The 20175-nt window shown below is 37.4% G+C and overlaps 1 protein-coding gene across 1 annotated transcript in view; it reads right to left on the bottom strand.

Moving 5' to 3' along the window:
• Positions 1–20175, bottom strand: part of DIAPH2 (diaphanous related formin 2) — a 2325141-nt gene that overhangs the window by 1106138 nt on the left and 1198828 nt on the right. Inside the window, 1 exon segment of the mRNA XM_053699395.1 lies at positions 4223–4324. Within this exon segment, the coding sequence (XP_053555370.1) occupies positions 4223–4324 (102 nt within the window).

Genomic DNA, 20175 nt, shown 5'->3' with positions numbered 1-20175 from the left:
AATATGCATCCATATGGGACAAGCCGTACTGCTTATTCAAAGAAAAATGCATGTTGAATTGTTTTGTAGCTGAAAGAACTACTCTCTGTGACCATTAATGTGACCAAAACGAACTTTATGACTAAAAAAATAATACTTAAAGGGACATGAAACCATTTTTTTTTCATGATTCAGATAGATCATACAATTTTAAACAACTTTCCAATTTACTTCTATTATCAAATTTGCTTCATTCTCTTGATCTTCTTTGTTGAAGGAGCAGTAATGCACTACTGGTAGCTAGCTGAAAGCCAATGACTAGAGACATATGTGTGCAGTCACCAATCAGCAGCTTCTGAGCCTACCTATGTATACTTTTTAACAAAGGAAACAAAGAAAATGAAACAAATTAGATAATAGGAATACATTGAAAAGTTATGTAAAATTGTATGCTCTATTTGTATCATGAAAAAAAAATGACTTTCATGTCCCTTAAAAGGGCATTAAACACTTAAAGGGGACAGTCAAGTCCAAAAAAAAACTTTTATGATTCAAATAGGGCATGTAATTTTAAACAACTTTCCAATTTACTTTTATCACCAATTTTGCTTTGTTCTTTAGGTATTCTAAATTGGAAGCTAAATCTAGGAGGTTCATACGCTAATTTCTTAGACCTTGAAGGCCGCCTCTAATCTAAATGCATTTTGACAGTTTTTCACCACTAGAGGGCATTAGTTCATGTGTTTTATATAGATAACATTGAGCTCATGCACGTGAATTTACCGAGGAGTGAGCACTGATTGGCTAAAATGCAAGTCTGTCAAAAGAACTGAAATAAGGGGGCAGTCAGCAGAGGCTTAGATACAAGGTAATTACAGAGGTAAAACATGTATGTTTATAACTGTGTTGGTTATGCAAAACTGGTGAATGGATAATTAAGCAATTATCTATCTTTTAAAACAACAACAACAATTCTAGTGTTGACTGTCCCTCTTACATTTTATAAGCAAGTATTGAAGTTATTTCCCGTGTCTCTCTAGTCATGGGTGCTTTGTTTCTCACTTAAAGGTACAGTCAAGTCAAAATTAAACTGATTCAGTTAGATCACACAATTTGGAACAAATTTACAATTCACTTCCATTATCTAAATTTGCACATTTTTTATATGCATACTTTCTGAGGCACCAACTCCTACTGAGCATGTGCAAGATTCCCAGAATATATGTATATGCATTTTGTCATAGGCTGATGGCTGTCACATGATGCATTAGGAAGTAAAATGTAATGAACTTTGACATTTGTCAGAAACAAAATGACTACTCATTTGACATTCAAACTAAGTGCTTTTGTGTTTATTATGCATTTATTGATTATGTCATTCTACTGTGTTTAGTGGTCGTTTAAATGACTTACTAAATAACCTAACACTTTTTGTTTACTTCGTTACAATGCTCCCTAAGACAAAAACTAATTGAAACCATTTTTTTTTTTTTTTAAATATAAAAATATTTTTGCACCATCCATCAGAAAGCATACATTGGTTAAAGGAATGCTTAATATTAAAATTAAACATTCATGACTCAGACAGAATATGCAATTTAAAGAGAATTTTATTATCAAATGTACTTTATTCTCTTTGTATCCTTTGTTGAAAATTTTACGTCAATGCACATTCAAGTACTCCTTAAAGACTCTACTGTTCAGGGATGTATATAATATACACTAACATTTTCCTATCTTAGTTCCTCTCCTCCTTTAGTTTTCCCCTTGAACTCCTTAGCATGTAAGCCTAAGAACCTAGCTGCTTTGTAGATCGCCTTCATGAGAGATGATTTACCACAGTGAAACTCTTAGCAGGGCCCTCTATCCCTTTGTCTCCCATAATTGTCACCTTGCATATTAGACCCATGTCTTTAGCGCTATGGAATTTGTTGTCACTCTACAAATTACTGATGATGATAATAATAATAATAATGCGCACCTGCTGTCCTATCATCCTACCCAGGCTTTCTCTTCAATAAAGGATACAAGGAGAATGCAGCAAATTTGATAACAGAAGTAAATTGGGATGCTGTTTCAAATTGCATGCTGTATCTGAATCATGAAAGTTTAAATTTGACTTTATTGTCCCTTTAAAACAAATTAATATCTAGTTTTCCAAATTTTTTCAATAGCTCAACTCCACCCATCACTCGTTTTATTCGGAAGAGCCAATCTTGAGTTTGAAGACAACAAGGCTAGCTACAGTTAAAGTGTTAGTATAAAGTTATTTGTTTTGCAGTTGCCAATTAGAGAATATGTAGCAAGGTTATAGCCTTAAAAAGTCTGCAAGGAGCTTTTACACATATGAGAGTTTAAAAAGGCCACCATTTTCAGGCTAAATTAAATGAACAGGGGGCAAAATAAATAATGGATGTATAATGCAAAATTGTTTACTATGCATACAATCTCAAGGTGTTTACTGTGCCAGATAGAGCATGCAATTTTAAGAGACTTTTCAATTTGCTTCTATTGTCAAATTTGCTTAAAGGGACAGGATTTTGATAGAACATTCAATTTTAAACAACTTTCCAATTTACTTCTATTATCTAATTTGCCTCATTCCCTTGTTATCCTTTGCTGAAGAAACAGCATTGCTCTACTGGCCCACTAGTGTAGGATATGTGCATATTATTTTTCAACAAGGGATACCAAGAGAACGAAGCACATTTGAAAATAGAAGTAAATTTAAAAGTGTCTTAAAATGACATGCTCTATCTGAATCATGCAAGATTCATTTTTACTTTCCTACCCCTTTAATTTCATTTATATTGTTTGTCGAAAAGGATACGTAGATATGCTCAGGAACAGCAGTGCTCTACAGGGAGCTAGACGCACATATGCATCTTGTAATTGGCTCATTAGATGTGTTAAAGGTCCAGTAAACCTAGCAAATAATGTTATATAATTCTGCACATAGTGCAGAATAATATAACATTAGCTTAGCGCCAGATTTCTAAAGTAAAGGGTTAAATAGATATCTCACACAAAAAAAAACAGAATGCCACTCCTGGCTCTACTGAGCGTGTCTGTTTTCTTCTCCTAAGCGCATCTGGGCACGCTGTCTAATCACAGGCGGCCCGATTGTGCTATTAAACTGAATGTAGCTCGCTCCCACTACAAGACCAGAGCGGGAGCGAGCTACATTGATTTTATTAGTGCGATCGGGACTAGACAGCGTGCACACAGTGCCCTTTGGAGAAGAAAACAGATCCGCTCAGTAGAGCCAGGAACGGCGTTCTGTTTTCATTGAGAGATATCGATTTAACCCTTCACTTTAGAAACCTGGCACTAAGCTAATGTTATATAATTCTGCGCAGAATGTGCAGAATTATATAACATTATTTGCTAGGTTTACTGACCCTTTAAGCTTATCCTAGTAGTGCATTGCTGCTCTGAAGCTGATTTTAACCATGTAAATAATCCTTTGCAGAAGTTAAATAAATAGTACATGCAAGTATTAATGGTATAATATATTTATATATATATATATATATATATATATATATATACAGTATATATATTATAACTTTTTTCTTTTAAAAAGTAATTAAACAACCTAAAACTACAATAACAAAATGCTTGATTGCATTAGAGCATATTCTAATTGTGCTTTTGCTTGCCTATACCTATGACCCCTGCAATTGGATTATTACATAGTTAAAGTCAGTGCTAGCATTGACTGTGGTTAGTATTTGGTGGCTATATACATTTTCTGCCCATGATAAGCTCAGTGACCATGTTCAATTCCTGGCCGGTAAGCGAATTGCTGCTCCGCAGCTAATTTTAACTATGTGTTAAACCCCATTGAAACGGCTAAACACACCATTATAAGCAAGCAATTGTGCAATAAGAAAATACTCTGTATGTATTGCAGCTTTATGTTCCCTTAACTCTTTCATTGTGCTGGTATTCTAATCCATTTGTCAAATGGGGCTGCGCTTGAATAACTTTGCTGTTACAGATTGTGGCGCTGCTACACGTATCACCTTCTAAGCTGAATAAATAAGTTGCTCTATTTCTTCTCTCTGCTTTCTCTCTATCTGGCCTCTGATAAATAATATTTTAGGGCAGTTTTCACACGTGGCAATGTAAGTAGTTACTATAATGGAAAAATCAATACACGATTGAAATGTCTTTCTTTTTATTCCATCTGACAGATGACAAACCCCAGCTGAATTATTGGTTTGTTTTCGGTACATACCACAACACCAAATTGCTCCGGCTCACACAAGTCTTCATACTCGCTCTTCAGCTGTGACAAAGCACTGAGCTCCTTCTGCTCTGGAAGGTTCTTTATGAGGTTCTGAAATACAGATGAGAAACAGGTCAATGATTCTGAGCTATTTGCCATCAACTCCTGACTTGTCAGCAATCATTGTAACAAATAAATCAGATTGTTATTCCAATAGAAATGTATAAAATATGTGATATTAAATATCTGTCTATCTCTATCTTATTTATCTATCATCTATCTACAGTATCTATTTATCTAGCAATCTGTCTGTCTATCCTCTATCTATCTATCTATCTATCTATCTATCTGTCTGTCTGTCTGTCCTCTATCTATCTATCTATCTATCTATCTATCTATCTACCTATCTACAGTATCTATCTATCTATCTATCATCTATCTATCTATCTATCTATCTATCTGTCTGTCTGTCTGTCTGTCTGTCTGTCTATCTTTATATAATCTGTATATCTATATTCTATCTATCTATCTATCTATCTATCTATCATCTATCATCTATCTATATATATCTATAGTATCTATATATCTATCATCTATCTATCTACAGTATCTATCTAGCTAACTATCTATCATCTATCTATCTACAGTATCTATCTATCTATCTATCTATCTACAGTATCTATCTATCTATCTGTCTGTCTATCTTTATATAATCTGTATATCTATTTTCTATCTATCTATCTATCTATCTATCTATCTATCTATCTATCTATATATATATATATATATATATATATATATATAGTATCTATCTATCATCTATCTATCTACAGTATCTATCTAACTATCTATCATCTATCTATCTACAGTATCTATCTATCTATCTATCTATCTATCATCTATCTTTATCTATCTCTTCTATCTTTGTATCTTATTTTATTAAGAGCAAGCTTATGTTTTTTGTTACATCTTTACAGTATATGCTACAGCAAAACTATTTTGTTGCTACTTGAATATACATTAACATATTTTCATATCTAAATTGTGAAATGTTTCTTCTATAATACCAAGGTAAAATTAGAATGAGTAATTGCCTTGAAGAAAAGCAGGAAGAAATAGAGCAAATAAGGAATTTATACAGAAAAAAAAAAGATAATTTTATCTAGCAATGAACTCACAACAAAGGCCATGCTTGAAAAATATTATACATTGAAGTAGACAAACACTTTTTAGATTTCAAAATAAACAAAGATAGATGCATGTTATAAAAGCAGGTTTGGGTGCCTGAAATTGAATATGTATTTCTCTTTATTCAGATGTTTCTATCACAAGAGATTTGAGGATCTATAAATGAATGTATCCATTAGTTTTCAATCATACTTATTAATGCATGAAATACCATCAACATATGTGGATGCTTAAACATCTCAAGCACCATTATTATAAGAAAGTTTGGAGAGGGGAGGGCAAATTCATTAGATTTTTTTATAATCAAAATGACCAACATGTCCTTTTTTTACCCTGTATGTTATTAAACACTCATTTTAATGCTGCACCTAATAACCTTTTAGCTGAGGTTTCCATTTATGAAGCTATAGATGCAGCTTTTGAGTCATTATGGTGCAGAATGAACTTGCAACCACATGTTGAAAAGCAACTTCTGCTTCCTAACTTGTCCGCTACCTGAGCCATCCGATATGATTGACAACCCGTGCTTGCGTTCAATTGGTTATGCTAAAGCAGAGGGCGGAACGGCACAAGTCATAAATTCTGAAATGTGCCAGAAATGGAATCCTGAATATTTACTTTCATAGCATAACAACTTTGTCACTGAAGCACTGGGAAGCTCTAGCATTTTAAAACGGAATAGTGACAGCAGTGATTACATTAGGATCCATACTCATAGATTACTGAAACTCACAAAAGACAGTATTACAAAGCTATTGCAATTAATTGTCCACTGTTGCTACATTTCTTTGCACTACCTCAAAGCTAGTGTATGTGTATCTCATCAACAAGAGTTCACTATGGGGTCTATTTATTATTGTGCGAGCGGACATGATCCGATATTGCGGATCATGTCCGCTGCACATCGATAAATGCCGACAGCATATGCTCACGACATATATCATTCTTGTGGTGAACTGCTGGTGCAATACCGCCCCCTGCAGATTTGTGGCCAATCAGCCGCTAGCAGGGGGTGTCAATCAACCCGATCGTATTTGATCGGGTTGATTTCTGTCAATTCCAGTCCGCTGCCTCAGAGCAGGTGGACAGGTTATGGAGCAGCGCCGGAAACACGGGGCATCAAGCCCCATACGGAGCTTGCTAAATATGCCTCTAAGAGTGTTTATATGAAGGCGAGACACTTACTTTGCAATTTAGTGCTCACTCTAAAACAAGCTGATTATCTCTATGCCGGCAAGTTTTTGAAAATCGGGCCCTAAGTAACCCCTGGCTATCATTAACCCTCTGAGCTACTTTAATATTAAAACATTGGATACTAACTGGGTTTTTAAGCTGGCTCTGTTACAAGTTTGTGTGATGCCATTTTTTTTAATTTATTTTTAAATTGAACTTTGTGTGGGTTCAGTAATACCTGTGGATGCTGCAGTGTAGTAATAGTGTATGTCTGAATATGTAAATGTGAACTACTGGCTGAATGTCATCTGGATGTTAAAGGTTATGACAACATAAATATCTGTATGATTAAACATGGGAGCGTTATCTTACAGTCACATGGTTTTGATTTAATGCTGATGTTACACAGTCTATTGCAAAGTGATGTGATTTATTTTGTCCGCATGTAGAGGCCATTTTGAGCTTTTGTGTCCTATTTACAAATAAAGTCTTATATTCAGTGGACAAATGCTGTGAACACTGTGCTGCTTATTTCATAGGCTATTTAATTAAATTTAAAAAAAAATTACACTCCACTCATATTCTTCTTACAGGCTTCCACAGAAATATAAAATAGTTTTCACACATAAGAGCTTATTTTAAAGAGGCACTCAAGTGAAAATTTAACATTCATAATTCAGATAGAGCAAGTGATTTTAAAAACCTTTCCAATTTACTTCCCATTAACAAAATGTGCACAGTTTTTTTTTAAATTTACACTTTTTAAATCACAGACTCCTACATATATGCATTTGTGATTGGCTGATGCAGTCACATGATATAGGAGGAGTGGAAATCGATATAACTGAAATTTGTCAGGAAAAAAAAGTCTACTACTCATTTGAAATTCAGACTTAGTGCCATTGCATTGCCTTTTTATTGTGCATTTGTTGATTATGCAAATCACTGTATTTACTGGTCCCTTAATGGATACAAATATATTTGACAATGCAAGTTTTATTTTTTTTATTTATGACACCTTATTTGAGTTATCAAGGGAATTGTAAGTGTATGTTATTGTTAGTTTTCCTTATACCCTTTCACATTGAATTCTGAAAGGATTAAAAAATATTGGGTTCAATACTGTGTAGTTTTTGTAATGAAGCCACAATGAAAAAAAGAATCATAGCAATAGCAGATTTCTTCGTGTTACTGAATTTTATTGACCTGATCAAATTGAAACTGAGTCTGTTATAGTAACAGAACACTTTATCTAGGATACACACATTGGAGACTTTTTATGACTATTCACTATGACTTTCTGCCGGGGAGCTTTTTAACCAAGCTGGTGTATTACTGTAGCCATACTTGGCAGTTGTTTTTTTTTTTCTTTCTCAGGACAGTTACAGATTTCTTTAATAAAGGGAGTGAGAGTCCACAAACCTTCACTGGTAATTCTACTTTTGGTCTTTTGGATGAGACAAATATTCCCAAAACTCCAAGAGCCCTTAAGAAAACCATCCAATCTCACTGGTAAACTAGTCTGATCTTTGCCTCTGCAGGAGGAAGGTGAAGATGTGTTCTTCTGGGAAATGGGTTTTCTGAGCAAATTGAGGCCCATTTTCCCCTCAGAGAGCAACTGTTTGGATTGAGGGAAGTCTATGGAGTATTTAATCTGACCTGAGGTGTTGGCTTGGTATGGATGTCTGAGTTTAGTAATCAGGCATGAGGTCCATGATATGTATATGTATATATTTATTTGCATACTGCAGCATCTTCTGAACTTCACATCATAATAGCAGAATACCATAGTTATGTAATTTTGTAAACCCTTTATGCATCTCCTACAGTTTACAGCTTGGACTGGATGATATAATAATTCTTTTCTGCATATTTTAGCAGTGTACAAGTGGTATTTTGGGGAAGCTCTATGGTAACTGTAGGTAAATGTGGTCCGTATACCCATAACCTGCTTACTTGATTGCTGTGCTGCAAAGTGGATTTCCCCCCCCCACAACGAAAAGTTGGTTACTAGGTACCATCTGCTACAAAGCCATCATTTTTATATTTTTGTAGCTCCATGTGTTCCCCGTCCTGCCTTTTAAAATGCAGCTACTGCCCTCCATCTGGTAGATGCCTCACTAGAATAGAATTACTGTATGACATCTTCCACCTGCACCCATCCCACAAAAGCTTTTGCTGGGTGAAAGGCAGTACAGGTAGGTTATCAAAATCTAAGAGGTACACCGAAGGATGATACATAATGATTAGACCGACACCAAACACGTTGACATTGTAATATAAAGTGTTTGATAATGCACAATAAACAACTTTTGTTATTTATTTTGACCAGTTCCCTGAAATGTAACTATGTACACTGTAGATATCCTAAACCTATTCCTGCTACAAATCTGTCCCTTATTGACTTCAGAAGAGCTTATCAGATAACAAGCTACAAAACAGTGGTTATTTTGCTAACTAAATAGTTCCTAGCTCTGCATACTCTGTTAACAAGTTCTAATTCGCTCCTCCAAATAAAGCAACTGATAGGGGTAGTTTAGTTATTTATAAATAATTGCATTAAACAAGATGTTAATTCAATTGTTTTCACTCACCTAGTATTTTAATTTATTGAAATACAGCAGAAAACAAATATATTATTACTAGTTGTTTTTTTCCTGTCCCTTAAAGGTGGGTAATGGAAATGGATAGGAGGCAACTCTGCAAATATTTTCATGGAAGCTAAGTTGGCTTCCATGATCTTAAAGGGACATTGTGCACTACATTTTTCATTGCAGAAATATTTTGTAGATTATCCATTTACCGTATATAGCCCATCTGGGAGTATTTTTGTAAACCAAGCCCCAAAGTTTTAGATGTATACTGAGGTTTACAGATTCCTGTTTGTCTAATGGGTCGTTTCATATGCAAGAGAGGGGAGGAGTGTCTGATCTTCATGTTTTATCAGCCCATTTAAAGGGACAGTCTACACCAGAATTGTTATTGTTTTAAAAGATAGATAATCCCTTTTTTACCCATTCCCCAGTTTAGCATAACCAACACAGTTATATTTATTTATTTTTTACCTCTGTGATTATCTTGTATCTAAGCCTCTGCAAACTGCCCCTTTATTTCAGTTCTTTTGACAGACTTGCAGTTTTGCCAATCAGTGATGGCTCCCGGGTAACTTCATGTGCATGAGCACAGTGTTATCTATATGAAAAACATGAACTAACACCCTCTAGTGGTGAAAAACCTGTTAAAATGCATTCTTAAGAGACGGCCTTCAAGGTCTAAGAAATTAGCATATGAACCTCCTAGGTTAAGCTTTCAACTAAGAATACCAAGAGAACAAAGAAAATTGGTGATAAAAGTAAATTGGAAAATTGTTTAAAATTACATGCTCTATCTGAATCATGAAAGTTTTTTTTGGACTAGACTGTCCCTTTAAGTGGGTGTCACAGCCTAAGCTCATAAACAGTGCTAAATTGGGAGCTGCTAGGTAAGTTTTGAAAAGGTTTTATACTGGATGTTTATGTCCGTATCTGTGCATATTCTTCTTTATAGTGGGGTCTATTAATGCAGTTATAAGAACATTTGTGTATACTATCCCTGTAATGCTTGTTCTATCTGCAACATATACACAGCATTGGTTCTTCTTTTGTCTGCATACAATCTATTTATTTTCATCTTTTTTTAATCCCCCTGTCCCTTCATACAGACCTACATTTACATTATTATTATTTTCTGTATATAACTATTTCTCAACAACAAAGATTTTTCTTAGTGTTATCCTCAGCACACATTTTATACCAAATCTGAAAAAAATATATACTTCAATTTTTGTCCCATACTTTAAAGGGACACTAAACCCAAATTTTTTCTTCCGTGATTCAGATAGAGCATGCAATTTTAAGCAACTTTCTAATTTATGCCTATTATCAAATTTTCTTCATTCTCTTGGTATCTTTATTTGAAATGCAAGAATGTAAGTTTAGATGCCGGCCCATTTTTGGTGAATAACCTGGGTTATTCTTGCTGATTGGTGGATAAATTCATACACCAATAAAAAAGTGCTGTCCAGAGTTCTGAACAAAAAAAAAGCTTAGATGCCTTCTTTTCCAAATAAAGATAGCAAGTGAACGAAGAAAAAATGATAATAGGAGTAAATTAGAAAGTTGCTTAAAATTGCATGCTCTATCTGAATAACAAAAGAAAATTTTTGGGTTCAGTGTCCCTTTAAATAATTATGATAGTGCAAAGCTGATTTTCCTACCTCTCTATGGCTTTATACAGTCATGTGTTTGGGGATATTGTATGTAAGTGTATTATAGTTTGGCTCCCAGTCATGCTATTTCACCTTTACAAGGCAGTGTGCGCTATAAAGAGAGGTCACTTCATAATATGCTGATAGTCAGCACCACAATACATTAAGGAGCTGTTACAGGAACACAAACCATTAAAAATTTGGCAATTATTTTATAACATTCCTAAAAACTTTATTTTCTTTAAATGTTAATTGCACTCTTAAAGGTTAGTTAAGTAGAGGCAATGATCCAGAGTGCCCTTTTTATCCTGCCAAACTCTAACCTTTCATTTACGCTTCCAAACCTTGCAAATTAACCCATGCACAGCTCATATAATTGTGCTAGGTAGACTTAATTAACCCTGAAGCGGCGTATTAGAAATTAGTGTTTCATTTTTTTTATATTTTTTATTTTTGTTTGTTTTATTTTTAACATTAAGTTCTTAGCTCTCATCTTGACATTCTATATACAGTACGCCTCTCCCTGTAACAATTAGTAGGTTATAATAAAGAGATGCGGACTCCTAATATCTGCTCTTTTGGATTAACCAAGCTGTTTTGTTGAATCATAATATTATTCTTTATTCTGCTGTTTTGTTGAATGATAATATTATTCTTTATTCTGCTGTTTTGTTGAATCATAATATTATTCTTTATTCTGCTGTTTTGTTGAATGATAATATTATTCTTTATTCTGCTGTTTTGTTGAATGATATTATTTTTTTTATTCTGAATTACTATAGAATGTAAGAAGTGACCAAATCCTTTTTACATATAAAATGAATATATTTCAGGGCCAAAGAAGATAAGGGTCCAGCCTCTGATGCTTGCAATGCAGAATAATATGTGAACGGAATAACATTTTTTATATAAAACAATGTTCAAGCAGTGTAGTGTCGTTAGTTATTATAGGGAAAAAACTTGAACTGATACATGGAAAAAAAATATATATGCAAGGCTAGTGCTTCTTTAAAGATGCAATATACTATAAAATTAGTTTCCCCTTAATTAGTTTCCAGTGATTTGTTATACCAGCTGTATAAATGTATGGTTTATTTAATTAGGTTTATTTTCCTATCATCTATCTATCTATCTATCTATCTATCTATCTATCATCAGTGGGCTCCTTATCTTCAAAGGTGCAATTGAAAATAAACATTTCAATAGCTATCTCTCAAACACATCACTAGGAATGTAATTTATATGAAATTGTAATGTTTACATAGCTTTTCTATAACCCATACTTCAGTAGTGAAATAGGAAAAATCAGCTATTTCAAATGACAAAATAAAAGTAAACAAGCTATTTATAAACTGTTTAATACATTCCATCAGCTAAATTGGATCACTAGGAATGCATTAAAGAGAAGGAAATCATACAGTACACTGTCTTTTTAAGCAAGATGCCCTGCATGGGGGGAGGGGGGGGGGGGCTTGTACACTGCAACAGGACATGAAAAAAACCCATTTATTTATTAATTTATTTTAAAGGGCCATAATACCCAAATGTTTAAACACTTGAAAGTGCTACAGCACAGCTGTAAAAAGGTGACTAGAAAATATCACCTGACCATCTCTATGTAAAAAAGAAAGATATTTTACCTCAAAAGTTCCTCAGTAGCCACATACGATTGTAAAGGATTTCTGTCACAGATACCAGACAGCTAAGGCTACCCCCCCCCACCCCCTACAACCTCACCCCTGTTGTTTCTCAGTGGTTTTGGGCTCCTCAGAGCAACCACCATCTCTGGAAGCTTTTGTTTGCTTGTTTTGTGAAGAGCTGGTGTATGACCAGGAAAACCCTCTGTCACGGATACCAGACAGCTAAGGCTACCCCCCACCCCCTACAACCTCACCCCTGTTGTTTCTCAGTGGTTTTGGGCTCCTCAGAGCAACCACAATCTCTGGAAGCTTTTGTTTGCATGGTTTTGTGTTCCAAACTTGTTTAGAGAAGAGCTGGTCTATGACCTGGAAAACCCTCCTAGGCTGGCTGGGCTCCTGGAACTCCCAGTCGGCCGCCTCACAATGGACACCCGCCTTACCCCTCTCAGGCTGTCCGGGCTCCTGGAACTCCCGGTCGGCCACAGGACAGCAGGACACCCGCTAACTTTACCCCTGGTCGCTCCAGCAACCATGTGCCCCAGAGCTCCGCTCTTTTGGTGATTAGTAGCCCCTAAGGAGGACAAGAGGTGGGGAAATTACCGGATGGGAGCTGCTTTGGAACCGGGGGTTTTGGACACCCCTACCCCCATAACTTCAACGGGTTGTATCTCCGGTCCCCAATAACGAATCACGTCGCTTTTTGGACTGCGGCATCTGAATGCTAGTCTGTCTAGTTATTTGGGTGAGCTCCAGCTAAAATCACTTTCCTGGGCTACATAGCAGCCTGTTCCAGGCAAAGGAAGGACCCTCCAGTCGGGGTAGCTAGAGTCTGCCACAGGGTGGAACACTGAGTACTGGTGCTGTCAGGCATCAGGGGTGGCTACATGCTGTGGTCACTTGCCAGCTACATAGCTGCAGTCGGCAGGGAGGAAGCAGGACCCGTTTGGCGGAGCTACCCAGTCAGGGTAGCTGGGGTATCCGTCACATTGGCTGGCAGCAGTGGGATATGCTTCTTTCACACAATTCCTGCTGACAGAGAAGGGCCACAGTAGCTGGTAACTATGGAAGCCGATTACCTAAGGAGAGTACAGGAGGCACTGACCCAGCTGGACGGTCCTGGTTCTGAACTGGACCAGCTGAGCTGCAAGAGCATTGTCCACTGGCAACTATGGAGGGAGAGGCCTCAACAAGAAAAGGATTGTGATGGAAAGGTCCTCCCCACAGATGATGAGAGGTACTGGGTCCGGTGGGACTTGCGAGTGCTTTTCCTGGGAGAGCAGCCAATGGAGGAATGGCTATCGGAACTTGATCGACTGGTCCGGGCAGAGATGTTGGTGGAGGACGGCTACTGGGACCTCCGATGGCTCGGTATGCAAGCACGGCCATGGCTGGAGGATTGCTCCCCCACAGAGGGCTTTGGCGGCCCTGGGTTACTATTGGAAAAGTTGACAGAAGACCCAGAATTTGGGAGCGGGCAAAACTGAGAGTAACGAACATTGATCTCTCCCGAGAGCAGCTGTTGGATCTCTCGGGGGTACCCTGGCTGGTATCCGATATGGTATCGCTTATTGTCCAAGAATGGGAACTGGAAAAGGCATACAAGAGGCTGCTAGACCGAGTTCTGCAGCATGCCACGGAGTCTGCACGGAACTGTGGTGCAGCACTCTGGGAATCATGGAGGTTTGCCTCAGATGAGTGGCAACAGAGCATAAGAGACGACAAGCTGCTAGATACAGATCAGCAGCCTGGCCTTGAGCTTATAGACTTGGACAAGGGAGCCGCCCCAGCAGAAGCGCTGGCAACAGGGCAGAGAGCCACCGGCCTCTGCTCAGCACCTGTAACAGCTCCAGGAAACCAGGGAGAGGAGGAGAGAAGTTAATTGGAAATTTTCTTTTAAACTGTATGCTCTAGCTGAATCATGAAAGAAAATTGTGTTTTATGTCCCTTTAAGGACAGACATGTAGCAGGGTTAGGCTTATGAAGCCTATAATGTGCTCTTCCAATTTCTAAAATTTGAAACCCACCTTTTCCATAGTTAAATGAAGTGGCACAAAATAAAAAAAAAATGTATACAGTAGTTATTTTTTTGAGTACATCTAGTTAAGCATTTAAAATTACATTTAAAATTGCATTCTCAAAATGTTTATTGTTTCTTTTAATACTGTTATCTTTGTATAATGCAATATTTTAAAAATGAACAAAAACAGCAGTCACATTTCAATTAACTCTTCCCCACCATTACTTATGTGATCAATCGTTAGTGGCCCTTAAATTTGTATGGATAATATAGGCAATGGAATAATTTTAGATATAGATAAAATATTGCATGTACACATATAATTAACTGAAATCAGCATATTTATTTAATTTAGATGATGAGAGTCCACAAGTAATTACATGTGGGAATTCCCCCTCCTGACCACTAGGAGAAGAATTCCTAAACACAATGACTTGTGGACTCTCTTACCATCATGAAAGAAATACATTTATCAGGATAAGTACATTTTATTTTTTCTTCTTGTCTTTTGAAACTCTGTTTTCCAATTTTTATTATTCATTAATTGTCGCTCTGTATTAGATTGTTAAATAAACCAATATATAATAAAACAAAAACAATTTTTGTTGCATAAAATTGTCTCTTTTCTAAGTGTTAAAGTATGCTACTTTTTAACTAAAAAATGCTTTGAAAATTCTCTAAGACTCTTACTAAAAGGTAAGGATCTATGGTGTAATATATGAAAAGGCATTTGACAGCCTGCAAGCAGCTTTCAGCCAGTGGCTTTTAATGGTCGCTGTCAAATGGCTGCTCCATAATTCATTTGGCATTTTGAAAACAAAGAGAACACTGACAGAGTTAATGCAGTTTAATAAGAGCTCGTCAAATTCTGAAATTTTATGTGCAACCTTTCACATAAAGTACCCATGGCTGTGTCACATTTCTGTCTGCCAAATGCAAAACCAGTATAGTTAAGTCATAAACAAGTACACAATTCTAAACCAACAGTTGTGTATTTTGTTTTTTAACTAAACATTTGAAGAAAAAGGTGTTCAATTAATAAAAAGGTGACATTGATTTGGGGACTAAATAGATAGAAAATTGTTAAGTTGGTTAGTGACTGAATGGCTTGCAAGATTAATTGTTTAGCTGAGTAATTCAAATAGTAAAAATATGGGTGAGTATGATGGAGAGTGAGATTGGGAGAGTGGAATTGTGGGAAAACTTAGTAACAATGTTTTTTATGATAGCTTTGATATTCAAGTGGACTGGGTGCATGGGAGAGACTGGTTAAATTAGTATAATATATTATTAATAATAATAATAATAATTGTAGTAGTAGTAGCAGCAGCAGCTTTCTATGCAGGGACATGAAAATGTTGTGCGCTATATATGCACTAATTAGCAAGGCTTAGCGAACAGAGACAATGGACTAGATTCAATAAAACTCATTCATGAAACCAATATCTTATGGGAAAATTTCTTGCAACATAACAACAAATTAGTACCCATCCTTTGTCACAATTATGTATTGTAAGTTACTCTCCATTGTAATCCCATAACAGTTAACTTCTCTGCCTGAAGTGGAAGCTAAGAAGAAGCGGTCCTAAGACCGCTGCTCCTTAACTCGTCCGCCACCTCTGAGGTGGTGGACAGCAATCAGACTGATCGAATACGATCGGGTTGATTGACACCCCCTGCTAGCGACCGATTGGCCGTGAATCTGCAGGAGGCGGTATTGTATCAGCAGTTCACAAGAACTGCTGGTGCAATGATAAATGCCGACCGCGTATGCTGTCGGCATTTATCGATGTGTGGCGGACATGATTCGCTGAAGCGGATCATGTCTGTCCGTACCATGATAAATTTACCCCATAGAATTAATTCCACTGACAAGGAAACCAGCATCACAAAAGCAAAAACACCTTCAAAACATTACAGAACAAAATGTAATTAAAAAAATCCATCAAACTGATCTAATATATACAAAAAAAGAAGCAAAGTTGGTTCCGTAGGAGGAGCCTGCGTTCAGGTTGTGCAACGCAAGCACCTGTGTCCTGCAGGTAACCCACTGGCGGTGATTCCTCGCGCGCCACGGCCCTCTGCAACCGAGGGGAAGACACCTGCATCTGGCTCGAACTGTGTACCGAGCCCTGAGGGATTCCCGCAGCGCCCGTCACCTGCCCTGTCTTAACACAGCTTAACTCAGAAGCCCCACGCAGGACACCGCGTGCAGGAGCTACTCTGAGCCCCACCACCTTTAGCGGCAGTCCCCCCTCTCCCACCGAAGCTGCGTGAGAGGGGGTAGATAGCCCAAAGATACCCGTCTGCTTAGAGGATATCGAGCAACTCTCTTCAGCCCTCCCCCCCCCCACCGGTGCTGCGCGGGGGGAGAGGAAACTTGAAACAAACACAGCACGGTCTGTTTGCAGCCCAGGAGTGTGCCCGTTCGCCTTGCGGTTGGGTCCGGCAGGACCGGCGGGACTGGCGGGTCCATAGGTATCTGTCTCCTTACTGGCTTGCTGCCCAGGATCCCTCCTCTACCATCACTACACACCTTTCAGAATCTGGAGCTTTGGAGGAAAGGGAGCAGAATTGCCACTGTCTCTTGCCCCCCTGGATGAAGAGGCCGGCCACCTGTGATCAGCGTTCACAAGCATACAAGAGTCAACGGCTAACATTGAAGGTGGTATCCTCGAAGAGGGGTGAGTGCAGAACAGTTATAAGCCTGCTCTCTTATCTTATTCTACACACATGCACCCTGTGAGCGAGACTGGCTGCAAAGGCACCTAAGGATTGTTGACTTCTCTCTGTTTCCCTGTTAGCAGTTAACACTAAGCTAAAAAGGCAAAAACTGGATGGAACTATAAATAGGCACAAACTGTGGCCCTAGTTATCTGTTTAAATTTCTCCAACTTGTAGGTGAACTCAAGGGGGTGTTTTTGTAAAATTCCCATTCAAAATAACTTTGTTTGAGTCAAGGCCTGTATCTACTGGGTTTCAGTGTCCGAAGGTTTGGATTCTTTTGGAAAAGTCCTATCTGCCCCAAAGTTAAAGCTATTGCCCTAAAAAGGGTGATCTGGGTCTTTGTAGCACTATCTGCAAATATATGAGGAACATTATTGTGTAAAAATAACTGGACAAGTTTTTTGGACACGGCCTAGGGGGGACTATTCCTCTTAAATCTTTACTCCCTAAGACACAATGATAACATGATACAGCTTTGCTAAGATAAGCATGTTTTTAAGCTATTGGTTTTTTTTTCTTTGCTTGAAGTAATTAGTATTGGAGTACAGGCGTTGTGTTCTGATATATTAATTCAGTTAATAGCTCTGAAGCACGAACAGTTAAGACTATACTGAAAGTATATAAGTAGATAATTCTCCTATTTTTTTTTTTTTCTTTGCTCTCATACATGTATTCTGAGGTTGATTAATATGTCTCAAATTGAGGGTGATTATTAATTCACTTTTTCCCTTAAATAACAAATACTCTCATATGTCTTAAAAGGTCAGTGCCATCCTTAGGGTTAAAACTAATATAGGCAAAGCTAATATTACCTTGTGCACACTGTACTCTATCTGAGATATCTAAGCCTAGAAGGCTCCCATTGGGGAAAACCTTAATAGTCCAAAAGGTGCATTAAATCACTAGAGGGCTCTGTTCTAGTTTAAACGTAGCAATCTTATAGTTTATTTTCTGGGAGAGAATAACCCTGGTCGGCCTAGATCACTTCTTTTCTTCACAGTCACTACTAGAACACTTCTTTGTATTTTTCTTGGATCCTTCACTTTTTTCTTTTTTTTTTTTCTTTTTTTTTTTTTTTTTTCTTTTTTTTCTTTTTTTTCTCTTCACTTAGGCACTTATCCACTTGAGCTCACTGCGTTATTATCACCTTAAGTCACAGCACATTTTTTCTCCCCCACAGGAGGGAGGGAGGGAGACGGAGGAGAGGGGGGATTGACCAATTGGCTCTCTCTCTCTCTCTCCCCCACTCTGCCTCCCCCTCCTCCCCTTTTTTTTTTTTTTCTTCCCCCTTCCACTCACTCCTCACTTCAGTCTTTAGCCGCACTTATTTATGGATAGATTTTTAAATCCACCAACCACTCACAAAAGCACTCCACCGGCCATGACTTCCAGAGCCAAGGAAAGGAAGAACAAAGCCCCGTCAGAAACCTCGGTTGAACTGCACCCTGAACCTAGTTCTACCAGAAGGTTCAGTGTGGGCACAGACTCGCAAGGGCTAGTGAATAGTATCTCAGAAGCTCTAAATCCAAAATTTGAATTACTTCGGATAGAAATAAAACAAGATCTTAACTTGCTCTCTAATGAGGTTAAACAATTTACGATGAGAATCGAAGAAGCGGAGCAAAGAGTCTCCGACCTCGAAGATCTCACATCAGTTCAAAGCACTAAAATACAGGCAAATACTAGTTCTAAAAGGGAATTACAGAACAAGATCGAAGATCTAGAAAATCGATCAAGAAGGAATAATGTCAGGATAATAGGGGTCCCTGAAACTTCAGATTATTTAGATCTTCAGAAATTTGCAGCTGAATCTCTCCCTAAGCTACTAAACTTTCCACAAGAGTTGCTACCCCTGGTAATAGAGAGAGCCCATAGATTGGGGAGAATAAGGGACGTAGAAGGAAACAAAGCTAGGCCCAGACCTATAATTGTACGATATTTGAGCTATCAAGATAAGCTCAGAATCATGCAATTATCACGTAAGAATTTGCCTGTGCTTTTGGATGGGACTAAAATATCAATCTTTCAAGACTTTGCATATGCTACCTCTCTGAAAAGAAGAGAACTCACCCCAATATGCGGCAGACTAATTAAAGAAGGCATTTTTGCCACTGTACTATATCCGGCCAAACTCAAAATAGAATTTCAGGGCCACATATATTTTTATGAGACCGCTGCGGAGGCAGAAAAGTTTTTTATGGAAAAAGTTGCTAAATAGGATAACAGGTTTATTAGTAGTCTAAATATACTCACTCATATTTCTGATAAACAAAAATGATTGGTTCTGTTTTCTTTTCTTTTTCTTTTTCTGCACTAAGTCTTAAGGAGAATTACTCTTCTGGGGACGGGGATGGGAGGGCAATACATTTATTTTTTCTTTTAAGAGGGAGAGAGAGAGATAAGAGAGAGGAGGGAAAATTTCCTCCCCTTTCTTTTTCCTCCTTTTTTTTTTTTTTTTCCCCTTTCCCTCTCTTTCAAATCTATCATGTTATTATTTGTTTATATATTAATTATTTACATCCTATCCTCAACTTTCTTTTTAAGCGATGTCTAAAATAGGTAAATTCATTTTAACGTCCTGGAACGTTGGGGGTATCTCCTCTCCAATAAAGCGCAAGGCTATAGTTTTGCAGCTGAGGAAACATAATACCGATATATCTTTTATACAAGAGACTCATCTTAATGCAGACGAATCGGCTAAACTAAAAACCTCTTGGGTGAAAGAGGTATTCTATGTACCTAGCATTGGTAGGAAGCGGGGAGTGGCTATTTTACTGGGGAAGAGGCTAGCCTACGAAATATTAGCGAAATATCTTGACTCAAATAGTAGAATTTTAATTTTGAAGATCAAACTGGCAAATTCTGTCTATATACTCTGTAATATTTATGCCCCCAATAACTTCGACTCTAAATTTTGGGACTCGGTCCAAACTAATATTCTACAAATGGGGGAAGGGATTGTCATATTAGC

The sequence above is a fragment of the Bombina bombina genome, chromosome 1 (assembly GCF_027579735.1).
Source record: "Bombina bombina isolate aBomBom1 chromosome 1, aBomBom1.pri, whole genome shotgun sequence".
Lineage (NCBI taxonomy): Eukaryota > Metazoa > Chordata > Amphibia > Anura > Bombinatoridae > Bombina > Bombina bombina.
Note: the sequence above shows the minus strand (reverse complement) of the source record. Positions and strands in the feature narration are given on the sequence as shown.